Here is a 21,012-nt window from a genome sequence, read left to right on the forward strand (position 1 = left end):
CACACACACACACACACACACACACACACACACACACACACACACACACACACACACACACACACACACACACACCACTGAGGCATGTCTGGCTACTGCATACACGCACCATCAGTCGGGGTCGCTGCATACAGGGAAGCAGGGAGGTCCGTGTGCCTCTGTTGTTGGTGTGTCTGGTCCCTTGTTACAGAATTGATGACACTGTCTCAGGAAAACAAACAGCGCGGGGAGCTGAAAGACTGTCACTCAACACAAATCATTGACCCACAGACACACAGGGCAACACAACATGTGAGCTACACCAGAAGGTCCCCTCTGGAATGCAGCCGTGTGTGTGTGTGTGTGTGTACATTCTCGTGTTTGTATTTGATACCCATGTTGACTGTGACTGTGTGTGTTTGTGCACACACACACACACACACACACACACACACACACACACACACACTCACACACACATACACTGTCAGTCCTTCTCCCTGGCCCTCTCAGTCATCTCTAGGCCCCAGGCATGAGGCCTGCTCTACTCTGCTCTGCTCAGGGTGCTCAAATCCTATAATTGCTGGCCTGACAGTGACAGGTAATACACACACTGATACCTGGTCTCACCTGGTCGGAAGTAATGAAAACATATACTGCCTGAGCGAGGGAGAGGTGGGGGGAGAGGAGAGGGGGTGACCCTGGCCTTCAGAAAGCCCAACCCTCTTCTGGCAGGCCCACTGGGGTTACCCTGCACCTGGCCGGGTAGTGAGGGGAAAATCATAGAGGTCCCAACCCTAGAAACGTTTTTGAGTTAGATTTTGCCTTTCATTAGTGCTCCAACCAACTGCATTGAGACAATCTAGTATGCTAAGTAAGCTGAAGTAAATTTCCTTATACAGTGAGTTGGTTGGTATGCAGTCAGACCAGCCTCTCAGATACCTTTAAAAAAACAACAGTACACTGGAAATAAAATGTTACTTTAGGACAACCACTACCAGCAGACACAGAGTGATGAAGTGTTGAAGAATGACACATGGTGGATATTCTATTGAGGACTGAGAAATGTTCAATTTTAATCCAGGAGACGAGAGGGATGAAAGAGCAGAAGTGGCCTTCATTTATCAACCACTTCACTTCAGGGAGACGGACAGACAGCTGAGGGAGACAGTACACAAACACGTGCATAGGTACGTACGCACATACACAGACCCACACACAGAGTCACAAACAAACATATCCATGCACGCACACGCACACACACACACACACACACACACACACACACACACACACACACACACACACACACACACACACACACACACACACACACACACACACGCACACACACACACACACACACACACACACACATAAAATACTGCTTTGAAAAGACAGTTATGTTATTGTTATCATCGATCAACCCTGTTTGGTTAGGATTAAAATCTGCATTCACATGTCTGCATTCAAACAGAGTTGACACAGGGATTATAAACCTGTCAGTGGGGCCATGCCAGAAAGGTGTCATCACTATTAAGGTCTACTACAGTAGCTTACCTGCACTTGATGCTAGTAGTTCAGTCTAAACATGGTAGGTAGCCTACTTGGTCGAATGAGGAATATCTTTTTTCTCGTCAGTTGAAGAAGTTGCCCTTAATCTCCCTGAGGAGGATGAGTTGGCCAGTCAGCGGTCTAGAGGAGGATGAGCTGGCCAATCAGCGGTCTGCGAGCGTTCATATTTTTAATGACAGGTATACGTTCACATTGTTCTATTGTTGGGGTACATCCACACCATTCCAACACACAAAAGCTGCTTTTTAACATACTTAATTAGCATTTGGAATTTTATATTCTAAGTAATTATAGGTCATATTTCATAAAAATCTGGAGACACTGGGAAGTTACTTTAACACTGATCTATGGTCAGTTTCGGGATCCCTAATGCATGATGTCCCTGGGACAATATATAGGATGAGGGGAGGGTGATCTCTGGTCAAGTTCTATACAGGGCAGAAATCATGGTGGATCACGAATAACAAGCTTAGGGTGACACCTTGTGGATAGATAGAAAAGTGACTTAAAAAAAATTGGGGTGTTCAATATAAAACATGTATAGATCGTAACAGTGAATCTCTTTGATTGAAATACAAATGATGAAATGTATTCAGTTGCCTGTTTAGAGAATAGACAATCAGGTAACTAAAGTGTAGAGATGTGGAGATTTTAACAAGAGGGTAGGCATAGTTTTAGATCCATAATAAAGTTGTTTCAGTGTTATAGGCAGAATGCTTAACTATGGATGTTATGATGCTTTGGAAACCCTGCAAAACTACTGGTATGCAATAACATTTAGGCTATTTATTTTTGCAGGCAAATCCCAATGCCTTACAACAACGCCGCTCTTTCATATTCAGCGACCGAGATTTGCATAGTAATTTGTTAATCTCCAATGGAGGCTAGTCATTGGCGCCAGCTGTCAACTACGTCACAATATTGCACCCCTTGACCCCGTTCAATCGTTGCTAGGATTGGCTAATTTTGGGGTCAACTGTTTGCTTTCGATTTCTATTGGTGAAATCTTTCACACCCATTCTCCATTCATTCTCCATTGGCCAAATCCACGTTTTCCACTAGATGACAAAGCTACAAAGTCAAAATTGGCAATGTCGTAAAAATTATAACAAAAATGATATATTTGGATATCATTTAGGGTTAGGGTTAGGCAATTGTTATCAGTGTGGTTAGGGTTAATGTTAGGTTTAGGTTTAAAATCAAATTGTATTGAGAAGAGAAATTGTAGAAATAGGCGGGGTTTATGACTTTGTGGCTGTGCTAACTAGGGACGACCTCAAATCCATCCAAGTTGAAGGTGAAAGTATTTTCCTATCTCGTCCTGTAGCACTTTACACAGCGGTTTGTGCCGGGTTGTTTAACGCTTTGTCTAACACCCCTCCTTGGTAATAGTCATCATTATGTCGTTATTCGGAGAGGTTCCCCAAGCCACCCCAGTGGCTGTATTCAAGCTGTCGAATGATTTTAAAGAGGACGCGAACCCCAAGAAGGTGAACCTCGGAGTTGGAGGTAAGAGATGATGGTGATGCGTCAATCGCTGGGATGAAGTAAGCAAGCTAGCTAACATTTGGATCACAGAGTTCCACTGCGAAAACAATGCACCTGCTGCCTGTCCGATTTCCTGCACCATTAATAATCGCATAGTTCATTTACTAGCGAACCGTTCAACCGTGGCTAACTAGCTAGCTAACGTTAACAGCTAACTTAGTGTTTATTTTTACATTTTATTTAATCTTTATTTAACTAGACAAGTCAATTAAGAATAAATTATTATTTACAATGATGGTTTAGTATACCATAGCTAATCCCTTATAACTAGTCCATCATCTGAAATGTTGTGTTGCAGGGCCCTGTTTGAAAACTGGGTAACACTTTACTTCGGTCATAACCATGTCGTAACAGCTGACATAACTTGTCATAACATGTCACAATATGGTCATAACACTGTCATTTCATGCATATATATATATATATATATATTAAGCAACACTTGGTGTGACCTATTGCGTTATTTTATGGCTGGTTATGACACCTACATCAGAGTGTCAAAACCTACATTTATTCAAATGAGTGTTTTCCTGCCAAGAAGTTTCCTTTTGTTTGAAAGTCTGTCACTTAGATCCTTTGTTTTTGTTGTAATAAATTCTTTACAGTCACGTTTTTTCATCCTATTTTAATTAACTTGTAGAAAATACATTTAATGACAGTGTCATGAAGCATTATGACCATCCTGTGTCACTTTACTTGGACTAAGAAAATACACTTTATGACAGTGTCATGAAGCATTATGACCATCCTGTGTCACTTTACTTGGACTAAGAAAATACACTTTATGACAGTGTCAAGAAGCATAATGGTCATCCTGTGTCACTTTACTTGGACTAAGAAAATACACATTATGACATTGTCAAGAAGCATAATGGCCATCCTGTGTCACTTTACTTGGACTAAGAAAATACACTTTATGACACTGTCAAGAAGCATTATGACCATCCTGTGTCACTTTACTTGGACTAAGAAAATACACTTTATGACAGTGTCAAGAAGCATAATGGCCATCCTGTGTCACTTTTGGACTTGGACTAAGAAAATACACACTTTATGACATCCTGTGTCAAGAAAGAAAATACATTTAATGACACTGTCAAGAAGCATCCTGTGTCACTTTACTTGGACTAAGAAAATACATTTAATGACACTGTCAAGAAGCATTATGACCATCCTGTGTCACTTTACTTGGACTAAGAAAATACATTTAATGACACTGTCAAGAAGCATTATGACCATCCTGTGTCACTTTACTTGGACTAAGAAAATACATTTAATGACACTGTCAAGAAGCATTATGACCATCCTGTGTCACTTTACTTGGACTAAGAATATACACTTTATGACACTGTCAAGAAGCATAATGGCCATCCTGTGTCACTTTACTTGGACTAAGAAAATACACTTTATGACATTGTCAAGAAGCATAATGGCCATCCTGTGTCACTTTACTTGGATTAAGAAAATACACTTTATGACATTGTCATGAAGCATTATGACCATCCTGTGTCACTTTACTTGAACTAAGAAAATACACTTTATAAAACGGTCAAGAAGCATTATGACCATCCTGTGTCACTTTACTTGGACTAAGAAACTACACTTTATAAAACGGTCAAGAAGCATTATGACCATCTTGTGTCACTTTACTTGAACTAAGAAAATACACTTTATAAAACGGTCAAGAAGCATTATGACCATCCTGTGTCACTTTACTTGGACTAAGAAAATACACTTTATAAAACGGTCAAGAAGCATTTTGGCCATCCTGTGTCACTTTACTTGAACTAAGAAACTACACTTTATAAAACGGTCAAGAAGCATTATGACCATCCTGTGTCACTTTACTTGAACTAAGAAACTACACTTTATAAAACGGTCAAGAAGCATTATGACCATCCTGTGTCACTTTACTTGGACTAAGAAACTACACTTTATAAAACGGTCAAGAAGCATTATGACCATCCTGTGTCACTTTACTTGGACTAAGAAACTACACTTTATAAAACGGTCAAGAAGCATTATGACCATCCTGTGTCACTTTACTTGGACTAAGAAACTACACTTTATAAAACGGTCAAGAAGCATTATGACCATCCTGTGTCACTTTACTTGGACTAAGAAACTACACTTTATAAAACGGTCAAGAAGCATTATGACCATCCTGTGTCACTTTACTTGGACTAAGAAACTACACTTTATAAAACGGCCAAGAAGCATTATGACCATCCTGTGTCACTTTACTTGGACTAAGAAACTACACTTTATAAAACGGTCAAGAAGCATTATGACCCTCATAATCATATAAGCCAGGTAGACCTATAATGTACATGCCCTTATATCAGTCATCAGTCAAAAAGAGGATGTCTTGTCCTGCTCCTGAAATCTGCTCCTGCATTCATCCCAGTCATCATCAGCAGAGCATTGAGGTAGGCGCATGTCTGACATCAATGTTTGCGCAATTGCAATGATACTTTAACATGGTCAATTTTTTATTTTTACATAACAGAATCATACTGTTGACACAAGCTGTGGTCTAATGGAATGCTTTGCCTTGTGTGGTAGGTTTTAGGTTTTGACACTTATGTAGGTGTCATAACCAGCCATAAAAGTATGCAATATATGTCACAACAAGTCTAAATCTATGTCATGACAGTGTTATGACCATATTATAACAGGTTATGGCAAGTTATGTAAGCTTTTATGACATATGACATGTTTGACTGTGTCATAACGTGCTATGACACTGGGTTTCAAGTAAAGTGTCACCTTTTTGCATTCTCCCTCAATGTTGTGACAGACTGGATGTGTTCTATGTGTTGAAACCTTTTCACCTATCCAATCAATCAGGATAGCATGATGTCCTTTGCTTTCCGTGCTGATTGTCCAGGATCCCTAGATAGCCTAGCAAGGCCTATATAACCTGTCGTTGGCAGTCATCCAAAGAAGTGTCTGTCACTGCAGTAAGGAGGACTGGAACAGACTGGAACATACCGGTAGTTGTAGCTGGAGATCAATGAGTCATGGTCATATCACTTTAAGTTAAGATAAATTGACTGTAATCATGAAGTAATTCACTCCCATTCACTCTTTCTACGATCCTCCTATGAGAGACTGTAGACAGAATCCCCTTTCTTATTGTCACACAACCCAAATGTCCATTTAGTCACACAGTGCAGTGCACTCACACATGACCATTCTTCTGACTGGATCTTTGTATGGAGTGTTGTAATTATTATTTAACACTGCAGTGTAAAGGCTGAAATCTCCATGTGTGATCTGTGACTGCTTGCTTGGCCTCTCCGGACTAAAGGATTTGCATTGCGCTACATTTGAGCAGAGCTACGCCAGAGAACTGGCCAAAGCTCTGTTGTTGTCACATGGTGTTAAACCCTCTATTAACAATTCATAAGAGATGGAAAAACGGTGGTGGATTAGGGTCCTATTGGAACACTTTACAGTTATTTCAGAAAGTATTCATACCCCTTGACTTTTTCCACATTTAGTTGTATTACAGCCTGAATTTAAAATGGCTTACATTTACATTGTTTTGTTACTGGCTTACACACAATGCCCTGTAACGGTCGTCGATGGTGGAAGAAGGTGAGGACCAAGGTGCAGTGTGGTATGTGTCCATATCTTTTAATAAAGAACTTGAACACTGAACAAAAACAAAAACAATAAACCGACAACCGAAAACCGTTCTGGCTGGTGCAGACACACAACAGAAAACAGAAAATAATCACCCAACAAAACAATAGAAAACATGCTACCTAAATATGGTTCTCAATCAGGGACAACGATTGACAGCTGCCTCTGATTGAGAACCATACCAGGCCAAACACAGAAATAGCAAATCATAGAAAAAGAAACATAGACAACCCACCCAACTCACACCATGACCATACTAAAACAAAGACATAATAAAATAATTAAGGTCAGAACATGACAGTAACCCCCCCCCCCCAAGGTGCGGACTCCGGCCGCAAAACCTAAACCTATAGGGGAGGGTCTGGGTGGGTGTCTGTCCACGGTGGCGGCTCTGGCGCGGGACATGGACCCCACTCCACCATAGTCCTTCTCCGCCTCTTTACCCGCCTCTGTGGCCTCTAACGCGTCGACCCTCGCCGCGGACCACGGACTTGCGACCCAAGCCACGGGTCCCGAATGGACAGGAGATTCCGGAAGCACCGGACGGGCGACTCTGGCAGCGCTGGGCAGGAGGAAGACTCTGACAGCGCTGAGTAGGTGGGAGCACCTGTAGGAAGGAGACGGAGAGACAGCCTGGTGCGGGGGGCTGCCACCGGAGTGCTGGTGCGTGGAGGTGGCACCGGATAGACCGGACCGTGAAGGCGCACTGGAACTCTTGAGCACTGAGCCTGCCCAACCCTACCTGGCTGAATGCTCCCCGTAGCCAGGCCAGTGCGGCGAGGTGGAATAGCCCGCACTGGGCTGTGCTGGCGAACCGGGGACTTCATGCGTAGGGCTGGTGCCATGTACCCCGGCCCAAGGAGACGCACTGGAGACCAGATGCGCCTGGCTTCATGGCACCTGGCTCGATGCCCACTCTAGCCCGGCCGATACGAGGCGCTGCTATGTACCGCACCGTGCGCCTCACTCAGGCCAAACACAGAAATAGCAAAACATAGAAATAGGAACATAGACAACCCACCCAACTCACGCCCTGACCATACTAAAACAAAGACATAATAAAAGAACTAAGGTCAGAACGTGACATGCCCCATAATGTCAAAGTAGAATCATCTTTTTAGAGATTAATTAAAAATGAAAAGCTGAAATGTCTTGAGTCAATAAGGTTTCAACCCCTTTGTTATGGCATGCCTAAATACGTTCAGAAGTAAAAGGTTGCTTAACAAGTCAAATAATAGTTTGCATGGACTCACTCTGTGTGCAATAACAGTGTTTACCTCATCTCGGTACCACGCACATATCATTATCTGTAAGGTCTCTCAGTCGAGCAGTGAATTTCAAGCACAGATTCAACCACAAAGACCAGGGAGGTTTTCCAATGCCTCGCAAAGAAGAGCACCTATTGGTAGATGGATAAAAAAATAAAAAAAAACAGACATTGACTATCCCTTTGAGCGTGGTGAAGTTATTCATTACTCTTTGGATGGTGTATCAATACACCCAGTCACTACAAAGATACAGGCTTCATCCTAACTCAGTTGCCAGAGGGGAATAAACCGCTTAGGTATTTTCACCATGAGGCCAATGGTGACTTTAAAAACAGTTAGAGTTTAATGGCTGTGATAGGAGAATACGAAGGATGGATCAACAACATTGTAGTTACTCCACAATACTAAGCTAATTGACAGAGTGAAAAGAAGGAAGCCTGTACAGAATATAAATATTCCAAAACATGCATCCTTTTTGCAACAATGCACTAAAGTAATACTGCAAAAAATGTGGCAAGGCAATTAATCTTTTGTACTGAATACAAAGTGTTTTGTGGTTTCGATTCCCGCTGGGGCCACCCATATGTAAAATGTATACACTCATGAGTGTAAGACACTTAAAAAGTGTGTGCTAAATGGCATATGATATTATTATTATTATTATTATTATGTTTGGGACAAATCCAATAGAACACATTACTTAGTACCACTCTCCATATTTTCAAGCATTGTGGTGGCTGCATCATGTTATGGGTATGCTTGTAATCATTAAGGACTGGGATTTTCAGCATATAAAATAAAGGATGTGTGTAAGGTAAATGTAAATGTGTAAGGTTCTGTATTTATTTTCTTAGTCAACCTTGTGTTCTGTTTCATTATGTTCTTAAACGTAGCCCTGTTTCTTTGTGTTCTTGAACATAGCTCTGTCTTTCATTTTTGTTCATTGATTTCACCTGTGTGAGTTACTCACCTGGTCTCATCAGCTCCTTATTTAGTTCAGTTCATTCTGTTTGTGCCTTTGTGAGGTATTGTTCGTTTTGACTCTACTAAGCCTTTTCCTAGCTCGTTTGTGAGAACCAGTTATAGCCTTCAGTCTTAGTTTTGATTCACCTGCGTGTTTGCCTACCTGTGTATGACCATTGCCTGCCTGTGACCACGATTCCTGCCTTCTGTGAAGGTGAATTAAACACCTGCTGCGTGTGAATCTACACCTTTTTCTCCCTGAGTATTCATTACAAAATGGAGCTAAGCACAGTCAAAATCCTATAGGAAAATCTGTTTCAGTCTGCTTTCCACCAGACACTGGGAGATTAATTCAGCTTTCAGCAGGACAATAACCTTAAACACAAGTACTGTATACACTGGAGTTGCTTACCAAGAAGACAGTGAATGTTGTTGAGTGGTCGATTTAACAGTTTTGACTTAAATCTGCTTGAAAATAAATCTATGGCAAGACCTGAAAATGGTTGTCCAGCAATAATCAACAACCATTTGAAGAATTTAGAAAATAATAGGCAAATGTTGCACGATCCAGGTGTGGAAAGCTCTTAGAGACTTACCCAGAAAGACTCACAGCTGTAATCGCTGCCAAATGTGACTTTAACATGTATTGACTCAGGGTGTTGAATCTAATCAGGATATATTAGTGTTTTATTTTTCATAAAAAAATTTTTTTTTTACAAATGTTAGAATTATTCTTTCACTTTGACATTACATAGTATTTTGGCTAGATCGTTGACAAAAAAATAACAATTAAAACATTTTTAATCCCACTTTGTAACACAACAAAATGTGGAAAAAGTCCAGGGGTGTGAATACTTTCTGAAGGCCCTGTAAATGTATGCCTCAATGCCTTACCTGAAGTAATCGCTAACATGATTGGATGGGTGTAAGCAAGCATTCCACTACATGTAATGTTTTATATATATATATTTTTAAAATTTAACTAGGCAAGTCAGTTAAGAACAAATTCTTATTTACAATGACGGCCATAGCTTTGACCAATCCAATCATATCAATGAAGAATACTTGAAATGAGGAAAGGATGGATGTTGTTGGATCAGTGCCTAAACTAGCTCTTGAGAACCCAAGGGGGTATACCCATTTACAAACAGAAATGGTATCAGAATGTGCATTTTGAACTTTTGTTGCATACATATCCAGATGATGCTGCATACTATTTTGCGCAAGGACGCTGTCAGAATGCTCAAAGTGTAAACCTGCTGTATGGTGACACTGCGTTTGCTCTTTCCCCCTCCCCCTGCTCTCTCTCCGCAGTGCAGGTCAGAACCGTTTGAATTTCCCTGATTAGCACAGGTCAGGCCTACGGCCCAGTAATTCCTTCCTGTAGTAGACTAACATTAGACTGGTACTGTGGTCAGCTGGCTGAAAATAACTGGCATATGTACATATGCTACACCATGTGTTTACATGCTCATAGAGCAGATAGACCCATGTCCCTTCTCTTGAACTTCAGTCACAAATTATACAGTTAGTCGGGCTCTTTTAGAAAGTGGATGTGGAAGTATGTTTTCAGACAGTTTACAGACTATAATAGTTGAGTAGGTAAGAGTCTGTAGACAGGAGTGCCCTCTCCTCTTTAGCTCAACAACACTGTTTACTCTGATTTAGTAACTTACTAGTTTGGCTTTCTTATCAGTGATGTCTGACTGGAATTTAGGACAGCAGAGGAAAGTGCACAGCCGCAGTCTTTGACATTCATCAGGTTGTAGCCTGATCCGTTTAAACTATTAAAAAAAACAACCTTTGCAGAGTTGACCACCACCCACTTAAAAAAAATACTTCAGTTTACTATAGAATACTAAAGTACTTACTATAGAATTCTGTTGTAAACTGTAGGTATAACACGTCTATTTCTATTGGCACAAGCACTGTTCATGAAACAAACTGTTCACACCCCTCTGGTTGGCAGAGAGAAAATTTAGCAGTTTTAAAGCTTATTTCCTGCAATTCCATACATTTTGCCATGGGATGGAGGCTTTATTTTGCCATTTTAACCCAATGAGTCCTACCATCGTGCCGTTCGTTGTGATTGAGGACCTCTAACCCCTTTTAAACATTGTGTGTTTATCTATTTCTTTTGCATCTGTTGGGTACCAACCATTAGTCTGTGTGGTTAACATGGGCTGAGCTAGAGCAATGTTTGTGAGACAAGGGTCTCGAAGGGGCCCAGGGCTGGGTCTTTTTACAAAATCATCTGTAGAGTCAGAATGGTTTGAGCTACAAAGCGATCTATGAAAATCTGAGACTCTCACGAACTCGCACATGTAACATGTTTTGCTCTACAACACTCACAAGCTATACAATAGTCGTTAAAAGGTAAGGGGTTCTTCTACATAGCATAATAATACTGTAATAAGCTCACAGTTGCTGTCACAAACTCCAAACAATTGTCACGGACTAGTTGGACATACATTTCCCACTGACCAAACAATGTCTGTACTTACTGCATTTATATAGATACATTTTTATCATCAGGTTTTTGCTTTGCAGGATCTTATTTTTTTGTTGTTGACGTTTGTCAATAAAACTCATGAATGTAACTGTTTATGTGAAATTATTTTGTGTTCTACTTGTAGCCCTGGTTGTGTTCTACTTGTAGCCCTGGTTGTGTTCTACTTGTAGCCCTGGTTGTGTTCTACTTGTAGCCCTGGTTGTGTTCTACTTGTAGCCCTGGTTGTGTTCTACTTGTAGCCCTGGTTGTGCTCTACTTGTGTTCTACTTGTAGCCCTGGTTGTGTTCTACTTGTAGCCCTGGTTGTCCTGAAAAGAACATGGCTGGACATGCAGATAAATGAACATTTGTCATGGGGTGCAGAGAAAGTGTTGCAGTTTTAAAGCTAATTCCTTATGTGTTCATGTGATATTTGAGTGACTAAAAAAATGTTAGCTGACATGGGTTAGTTGTTCTGGACATTTCTGACAAATTATAAATACAGTTGAAGTCGGAAGTTTACATACACTTAGGTTGGAGTCATTAAAACTTGTTTTTCAACCACTCAACAAATTTCTTGTTAACAAACTATAGTTTTGGCAAGTCAGTTAGGACATCTACTTTGTGCATGTCACAAGTCATTTTTCCAACAATTGTTTACAGACTGATTATTTCACTTATAATTCACTGTATCACAATTCCAGTGGGTCAGAAGTTTACATACACTAAGTTGACTGTGCCTTTAAACAGCTTGGAAAATTTCAGAAAATGATACCATGGCGTTACAAGCTTCTGATAGGCTAATTGACATAATTTGAGTCAATTGAAGGTGTACCTGTGGATGTATTTCAAGGCCTACCTTCAAACTCAGTGCCTCTTCGCTTGACATCATGGGAATTCAAAAGAAATCAGCCAAAATCTCAGAAAAAAAATTGTAGACCTCCACAAGTCTGGTTCATCCTTGGGAGCAATTTCCAAATGCCTGAAGGTACCACGTTCATCTGTACAAACAATAGTACGCAAGTATAAACACCTTGGGACCACGCAGCCGTTATATCGCTCAGGAAGGAGACACATTCTGTCTCCAAGAGATGAACTTACTTTAGTGTGAAAAGTGGAAAACAATCCAAGAACAACAGCAAAGGACCTTGTGAAGGTGCTGGAGGAAACAGGTACACAAGTATCTATATCTACAGTAAAACGAGTCCTATAGCGACATAACCTGAATGGCCGCTCAGCAAGGAAGAAGCCACTGCTCCAAAACCGCCATGAAAAATCCAGACTACGGTTTGCAACTGCACATGGGGATGGACATCATGAGGATGGAAAATTATATGGACATATTGAAGCAACATCTCAATACATCAGTCAGGAAGTTACAGCTTGGTCGCAAATGGGTATTCCAAATGGACAATGACCCCAAGCATACTTCCAAAGTTGTGGCAAAATGGCTTAAGGACAACAAAGTCAAGGTATTGGAGTGGCCATCACAAAGCCCTGACCTCAATCGTATAGAACATTTGTGAGCAGAACTGAAAAAGCGTGTGTGAGCAAGGAGGCCTACAAATCTGACTCAGTTACACCAGCTCTGTCAGGAGGAATGGGCCAAAATTCACCCAACTTATTGTGGGAAGCTTGTGGAAGGCTACCCGAAGTGTTTGACCCAAGTTAAACAATTTAAATGCAATGCTACCAAATACTAATTGAGTGTATGTAAATTTCTGACCCACTGGGAATGTGATGAAAGAAATAAAAGCTGAAATAAATCATTCTCTCTACTATTATTCTGACATTTCACATTCTTCAAATAAAGTGATGACCCTAACTGACCTAAGAAAGGGAATTTTTACTTGGATTAAATGTCAGGAGTTGCGAAAAGCTGAGTTTTTAAATGTACTTGGCTAAGGTGTATGTAAACTTCCGACTTCAACTGTAGCTCTCTAAGGTCTGCAATGACTGACATGACTTGAGGAAATCTGCTGATGCACTACCCAATGAAATTGCACCTTGAGCATTCTACTAATGCAACTTTCAGTAGTAAGTTGAAAGCCAGACTGAGTTCTGACCCTTTGCACCCCCACAGTTTGGGAATTACTGCTGTAGGATACTATAAAGTGCATTCGGAAAGTATACTGTGCACTCAGACCCCTTTACTTTTTTCACATTTTGTTACGTTACAGTGGCTTGCGAAAGTATTCACCCCCCATGGCATTTTTCCTAATTTGTTGCCTTACAACCTGGAATTCAAATTTATTTTGGGGGGGTTTGTATCATTTGATTTACACAACATGCCTACCACTTTGAAGATGCAAAATATTTTTTATTGTGAAACAAACAAGAAATAAGACAAAAAAAACAGTAAACTTGAGTGTGCATAATTATTCACCCCCCAAAATCAATACTTTGTAGAGCCACCTTTTGCAGCAATTATAGCTGCAAGTCTCTTGGGGTATGTCTCTATAAGCTTGACACATCTAGTGATAGGTGAGAATTGTCTGTTAATTGAATGATTAGAATATTCCGCCCTGAAATATATACATATAATTGTATGGAATTGTTTAGAATGTATAAAGTCATAATCAATAAATGTGTATCAATAAATGTGTAGTCCTAGTCAGAATTAGGGTAAAGACAATATGTCTATGGTATTTTAAACACAGACTGTCTGAGCTTGGTGCCGACCTGACTAGAGATTTGGGAGAGAACGGGGAGTACGTCTCAAGGACAAAATCACCATCTCTGTCGGCTGGGGAGTGAGACAGATAGTGTGTGCGGAGCAGGACATGTGTGTGAGTCTGTTTGTGTGTGCGTATGGCTGTGTGAATGTGTGGGCGTGAGAAGTCAGTATAAAATTAATTGTTTTGTATTCTTGACTTCAGAACGTTCCGTGAATAAACCTTTTTGACTATTTAGCTGGGCCTCTGTCTGTTTCATTCGACCAGGATCATACAAATTCTGGTTTGCAGACAGAGTAATATAATTAAATTGGGTGATGTACCTGGAGAACATAATTCTGTTATCATCTAGCCACTGGGATTTTTGTCCATTTTTCAAGGCAAAACTGCTCCAGCTCCTTCAAATGGGGTGGGTTCCGCTGGTGTATAGCAATCTTTAAGTCATACCACAGATTCTCAATTGCATTGAGGTCTGGGCTTTGACTAGGCCATTACAATACATTTTAATGTTTCCCCTTAAACCACTCGAGTGTTGCTTTAGCAGTATGCTTAGGGTCATTGTGCTGCTGGAAGGTGAACCTCTGTCCCAGTCTCAAATCTCTGGAAGACTGAAACCGGTTTCCCTCAAGAATTTCCCTATATTTAGCGCCATTCATCATTCCTTCAATTCTGACCAGTTTCCCAGTCCCTGCCGATGAAAAACATCCCCACAGCATGATGCTGCTGCCACGAACCGGCTCAAAGCCTGTAACAAAAGGGAGACAACGTGGAGATAAAACATATTTATTAAATAAAGTAAACTAAGTACAATATACAATGGTGTGTGTAATCAGTAATCAGTAGTGTAAGTGAGTGTTTTGCATGCATGAATGTGATAATGCAGGGTGTTGAAAGGTCCCAAAGCAAACAACCAAAAGGCCACCAAGATACACAACCAAATCTGTAAAGGTGTCTGCATGGACAGAGTCTCCTCCGTGAATGGGGAAGTCGTGTATTTATCCTGGGACACACTGGACCCAGGTGTTTCCCATGTAGCTGACGACCCTCCCAACTCCGCCCACCGGCATCCTAATAAGGAAACAAGAACAAAGAGAGAATACGGCAGACAGAGTGGGAGGGTCGTCACACTGCCACCACCATGCTTCACTGTGGGGGATGGTGTTCTTGGGGTGATGAGAGGTGTTGGGTTTGCACCAGACATAGTGTTTTCCTTGATGGTCAAAATGCTCAAATTTAGTCTCATCTGACCAGAGTACCTTCTCCAATATGTTTGGGGAGTCTCCCACATGCCTTTTGGCAAACGTGTTTGCCTATTTTTTTCTTTAAGCAATGGCTTTTTTTCTGGCCACTCTTCCTGTCACGATCGTCGTATTGAGGAGACCAAAGCGCAGCGTGATGTGAATACATCTTTTTAATGAAAGACGAAAAACACGAAGTACACTAACCAAACAAACAAACTAACAAGGCGAATGTGACTGCTAAAGAAACACTGTGCTAACAAGCAACATAACATTGACAATAACCCACGAAATACCCAAAGAAGATGGATGCCTAAATATGGTTCCCAATCAGAGACAACGATAACCAGCTGCCTCTAATTGAGAACCAATCTAGGCAACCATAGACATACATAAACACCTAGATGGTAAACAACCCCATAAACCTACAAAAAACCCTAGACAGTACAAAAACACATACATCACCCATGTCACACCCTGACCTAACCAAAATATATAAAGAAAACAAAGAATACTCAGGTCAGGGCGTGACACGTCCTTAAAGCCCAGTTCTGTGGAGTGTATGGCTTAAAGGGGTCCTATGGACAGATACTCCAATCTGCACCGTGGAGCTTTGCAGCTCCTTCAGGGTTATCTTTGGTCTCTTTGTTGCCTCTGATTAATGCCCTCATTGCCTGGTTCTTGAGTGTTGAGTGTTCTTGAGCCCTCTCTTGGAAGGTTTGTTGTGGTGCCGTATTCTTTCCATTTTTTAATAATGGATTTAATGGTGTTCCATGGAATGTTCAAAGTTTCGGGTATTTCTTTATAACCCAACCCTGATCTGTACTTCCACAATTTTGTCCCTGACCTGTTTGGAGAGCTCCTTGGTCTTCATGGTGCCACTTGCTTGATGGTGCCCCTTGCTTAGTGGGGTTGCAGACTCTGGGGCCTTTCAGAGCAGGTGTATATATACTGAGATCATGTGACAGTTCATGTGACACGTAGATTGCACACAGGTGGACATTATTTGACTAATTATGTGACTTCTGAGGGTAACTGGTTGCACCAGAACTTATTTAGGGGCTTCGTAGCAAGTAATTTTTTCATTTCACTTCACCAATTTGGACTATTTTGTGTATGTCCATTACATGAAATCTAAATAAAAATACATTTAAATTACAGGTTGTAATGCAACAAAATAGGAAAAACGCCAATGGGGATGAATACTTTTGCGAAGCACTGTACAGCCTTATTCTAAAATGTATTAAATAAACCATTTTCATCATTAATCTACACACAATACCCAATAATGACAAAGCAAAAACAGGTTTCTAGAATTTTTTTGCAAATGTATTAAAAATAACTAAAACAGATATACCTTATTTACACAGGTATTTCTCCAGTAGGTTTCCTCAAGGACAAAGCCTGCACTTTGATGTCAAAGATAATAAAATAAAAACGCTATAGTAAATACTACAGTAATGTCTGCAAAAACAACAGTATACTACAGTCTGTTAAAACACTACAGTAAATACTACAGTATACTAAAGTCAGCAAAAACACTACAGTACTAAATACTACAGTATCATACAATCCTTAAAAACACTATATGAAATACTTTAGTATACCATTTAAATACTGTAGTAAACTGTAAATACTACAGTAAAGACTGCGAAAACACTACAGTGAACACTATAATATTTATACCATAGTATACTATAGTATTTTTTCATGTGGATGAGACATACGGTAGGCCTAATTACATATTAGTCTACTTGGATCTTGCAGAGCAGTAAAGCTTCTGGTGTAGTAGAGCGCAGGTGAGAGTGTTTGTGACATTTCCATCTGAGTTAGATCTCTCCTCAGGTTGTCAGTGTTCATTGGCACCTTCCCCTCTTGAGTGGGTTGCTCACCAAGGCAGTAATGCCAGCTGGAGAGAGAGCCATAGGGCCAGAATTGGGCTACTGCAACATTTGCACCGTAAAACAAACTTAACCTGTAAAACTGTCTCTTCCCTCCAGCCTACAGGACAGATGAGGGCCAGCCCTGGGTGCTGCCCGTAGTTAAGAAGGTGGAGAAGATCATCGTAGCGGACAACAGTCTGAACCATGAGTACCTGGCCATTCTGGGTCTGCCTGAGTTTAGGTCCTCTGCATCCAAGATCGCCCTGGGAGAAGACAGCCCTGCCATCCAGGAGAACAGGGTAGGGTCGTTTTTGAAGTGTGATTGTGTTAGGGGAGTTGTTTTGTGTGCATGATTATGCAGATATTAAGCTGAATTTAAAGGAATGTATTTAAATTTGTACTGGTGCGCTACATTGCTCCTAAGTAGTTATCAAGTCACTTAATTAGTGTGTATCAGCCACCACCTTCTCTCTCCCTCTGTCTATCTCTCCCTCTCTCTCTCTACTGTCTCTCTCTCTCTCGGTCACCCTCTCTCACTCTCCCTCACCCCCTATCTCTCTCTCACGCTCGCTTCCTGCCTATCTCTATCAGGTGGGAGCGGTGCAGTGTCTGGGGGGTACAGGTGCTCTGAAGATGGGGGCAGAGTTTCTCAGACGCTGGTACAACGGGAATGACAACACAAAAACACCTGTCTATGTCTCAGCGCCTACCTGGGGTACACACACACACACACACACACACACACATGCACACAGGAACGACAACACTTAAACACCTGTTTACATCTCTGCTCGTACGGCTGATTCAGGGCTGTATGAATGTCCTCAAATAAGATATAAACTTTTCATTGTTATTGTTATCTTATCTGGACCTTATACTGCTAAATTGTCCTCTTAATAGTTCATTAATAGGTTACTATATACAGTGCCTTGGGAAAGTATTCAGACCCCTTGACCTTTTTCCACATTTTGTTACGTTACAGCCTTATTCTAAAATTGATATATATTTTTTCTTCTCATCAATCTGCACACAATACCCCATAATGACAAAGCAAAAACAGTTAAAAAAACATTTTTTTTTGCTAATTTATTAAAAATACTAGACTGAAATATCACATTTACATAAGTATTCAGACCCTTTACTCTGTACTTTGTTGAAGCACCTTTGGCAGCGATTACAGCGTCAAGCTTGGCACACCTGTATTTGGGGAGTTTCTCCCATTCTTCTCTGCATATCCTCTCAAGCTCTGTCAGGTTGGATGGGGATTCTTTTTTTTTATAACATTTTTATTTAATCTTTAACTAGGCAAGTCAGTTAAGAACAAATTCTTATTTACAATGCTGGCCTACCCCAGCCAAACCCGGACGACGCTGGGCCAATTGTGCGTCGCCCTATGGGATTCCCAATCACAGCCAGTTGTGATACAGCCTGGAATCAAACCAGGGTCTGTAGTGATGCCTCTAGCACTGAGATGTAGTGCCTCAGACCGTTGCGCCACTCGGGAGACCCTGCCATTCGGGAGCGTTGCTGCACAGCTATTTTCCGGTCTCTCCAGAGATGTTCGATCGGGTTCAAGTCCGGGCTCTGGCTGGGCCACTCAAGGACATTTAAAAAAGACTTGTCCCGAGGCCACTCCTGCATCATTGTCTTGGCTGTGTGATTAGGGTTGTTGTCCTGTTGGAAGTTCAACCTTTACCCCAGTCTGAGGTCTTGAGCGCTCTGGAGCAGGTTTTCATCAAGGATCTATCTGTACTTTGCTCTGTTCATCAGTCCCTGCTGCTTAAAAACATCGCCACAGCATGATGCTGCCACCACCATGCTTCACCGTAGGGATGGTGCCAGGCTTCCTCCAGGCGTGACACTTGGTATTCAGGCCAAATAGTTCAATCTTGGTTTCATCAGACCAGAGAATCTTGTTTCTCATGGTCTAAGAGTCTTTAGGTGCCTTTTGGCAAACTCCAAGTGGGCTGTCATATGCCTTTTACTGAGGAGTGGCTTCCATCTGGCCACTCTACCATAAAGGCCTGATTGGTGGAGTGCTGCAGAGATGGTTGTCCTTTTGGAAGGTTCTCCCATCTCCACAGAGGAACTCTAGAGCTCTGTCAGAGTGACCATCGGGTTCTTGGTCACCTCCCTGACCAAGGCCCTTCTCCCCCAGATTTCTCAATTTGGCTGGGCGGCCAGCTCTAGGAAGAGTCTTGGTGGTTCCAAACTTCTCCCATTTAAGAATGATGGAGGCCACTGTGTTCTTGTGGACCTTCAATGCGGGACGTTATATAGACAGGTGTGTGCCTTTCCAAATCATATCCAAACAGTTGAATTTACCACGGGTGGACCCCAATCAAGTTATAGAAACATGTCAAGGAGGATTTTTTATTTATTTATTTATTTTACCTTTATTTAACCAGGTAGGCAAGTTGAGAACAAGTTCTCATTTACAATTGCGACCTGGCCAAGATAAAGCAAAGCAGTTCGACAGATACAACGACACAGAGTTACACATGGAGTAAAACAAACATACAGTCAATAATACAGTATAAACAAGTCTATATACAATGTGAGCAAATGAGGTGAGAAGGGAGGTAAAGGCAAAAAAGGCCATGGTGGCAAAGTAAATACAATATAGCAAGTAAAACACTGGAATGGTAGTTTTGCAATGGAAGAATGTGCAAAGTAGAAATAAAAATAATGGGAATGCAAAGGAGCAAAATAAATAAATAAATAAAAATTAAATACAGTTGGGAAAGAGGTAGTTGTTTGGGCTAAATTATAGGTGGGCTATGTACAGGTGCAGTAATCTGTGAGCTGCTCTGACAGTTGGTGCTTAAAGCTAGTGAGGGAGATAAGTGTTTCCAGTTTCAGAGATTTTTGTAGTTCGTTCCAGTCATTGGCAGCAGAGAACTGGAAGGAGAGGCGGCCAAAGAAAGAATTGGTTTTGGGGGTGACTAGAGAGATATACCTGCTGGAGCGTGTGCTACAGGTGGGAGATGCTATGGTGACCAGCGAGCTGAGATAAGGGGGACTTTACCTAGCAGGGTCTTGTAGATGACATGGAGCCAGTGGGTTTGGCGACGAGTATGAAGCGAGGGCCAGCCAACGAGAGCGTACAGGTCGCAATGGTGGGTAGTATATGGGGCTTTGGTGACAAAACGGATTGCACTGTGATAGACTGCATCCAATTTGTTGAGTAGGGTATTGGAGGCTATTTTGTAAATGACATCGCCAAAGTCGAGGATTGGTAGGATGGTCAGTTTTACAAGGGTATGTTTGGCAGCATGAGTGAAGGATGCTTTGTTGCGAAATAGGAAGCCAATTCTAGATTTAACTTTGGATTGGAGATGTTTGATATGGGTCTGGAAGGAGAGTTTACAGTCTAACCAGACACCTAAGTATTTGTAGTTGTCCACGTATTCTAAGTCAGAGCCGTCCAGAGTAGTGATGTTGGACAGGCGGGTAGGTGCAGGTAGCGATCGGTTGAAGAGCATGCATTTAGTTTTACTTGTATTTAAGAGCAATTGGAGGCCACGGAAGGAGAGTTGTATGGCATTGAAGCTTGCCTGGAGGGTTGTTAACACAGTGTCCAAAGAAGGGCCGGAAGTATACAGAATGGTGTCGTCTGCGTAGAGGTGGATCAGAGACTCACCAGCAGCAAGAGCGACCTCATTGATGTATACAGAGAAGAGAGTCGGTCCAAGAATTGAACCCTGTGGCACCCCCATAGAGACTGCCAGAGGTCCGGACA

The 21,012-nt window shown here is 41.4% G+C and overlaps 1 protein-coding gene across 1 annotated transcript in view; it reads left to right on the forward strand.

Annotated features, from left to right (window-relative positions):
• The first annotated feature begins 2,805 nt into the window (after positions 1-2,805).
• LOC112256682 (glutamic-oxaloacetic transaminase 1, soluble) overlaps positions 2,806-21,012 on the forward strand; it is a 28,303-nt gene continuing 10,096 nt past the window's right edge. The window contains exons 1-3 of the mRNA XM_024430099.2: positions 2,806-3,063; positions 17,388-17,569; positions 17,862-17,985. Coding sequence (XP_024285867.1) covers positions 2,955-3,063; positions 17,388-17,569; positions 17,862-17,985 — 415 coding nt within the window. The 5' untranslated portion in view covers positions 2,806-2,954. The remainder of the gene's footprint in view (positions 3,064-17,387; positions 17,570-17,861; positions 17,986-21,012) is intronic.

Source organism: Oncorhynchus tshawytscha, linkage group LG01, assembly GCF_018296145.1.
Source record: "Oncorhynchus tshawytscha isolate Ot180627B linkage group LG01, Otsh_v2.0, whole genome shotgun sequence".
NCBI lineage: Eukaryota > Metazoa > Chordata > Actinopteri > Salmoniformes > Salmonidae > Oncorhynchus > Oncorhynchus tshawytscha.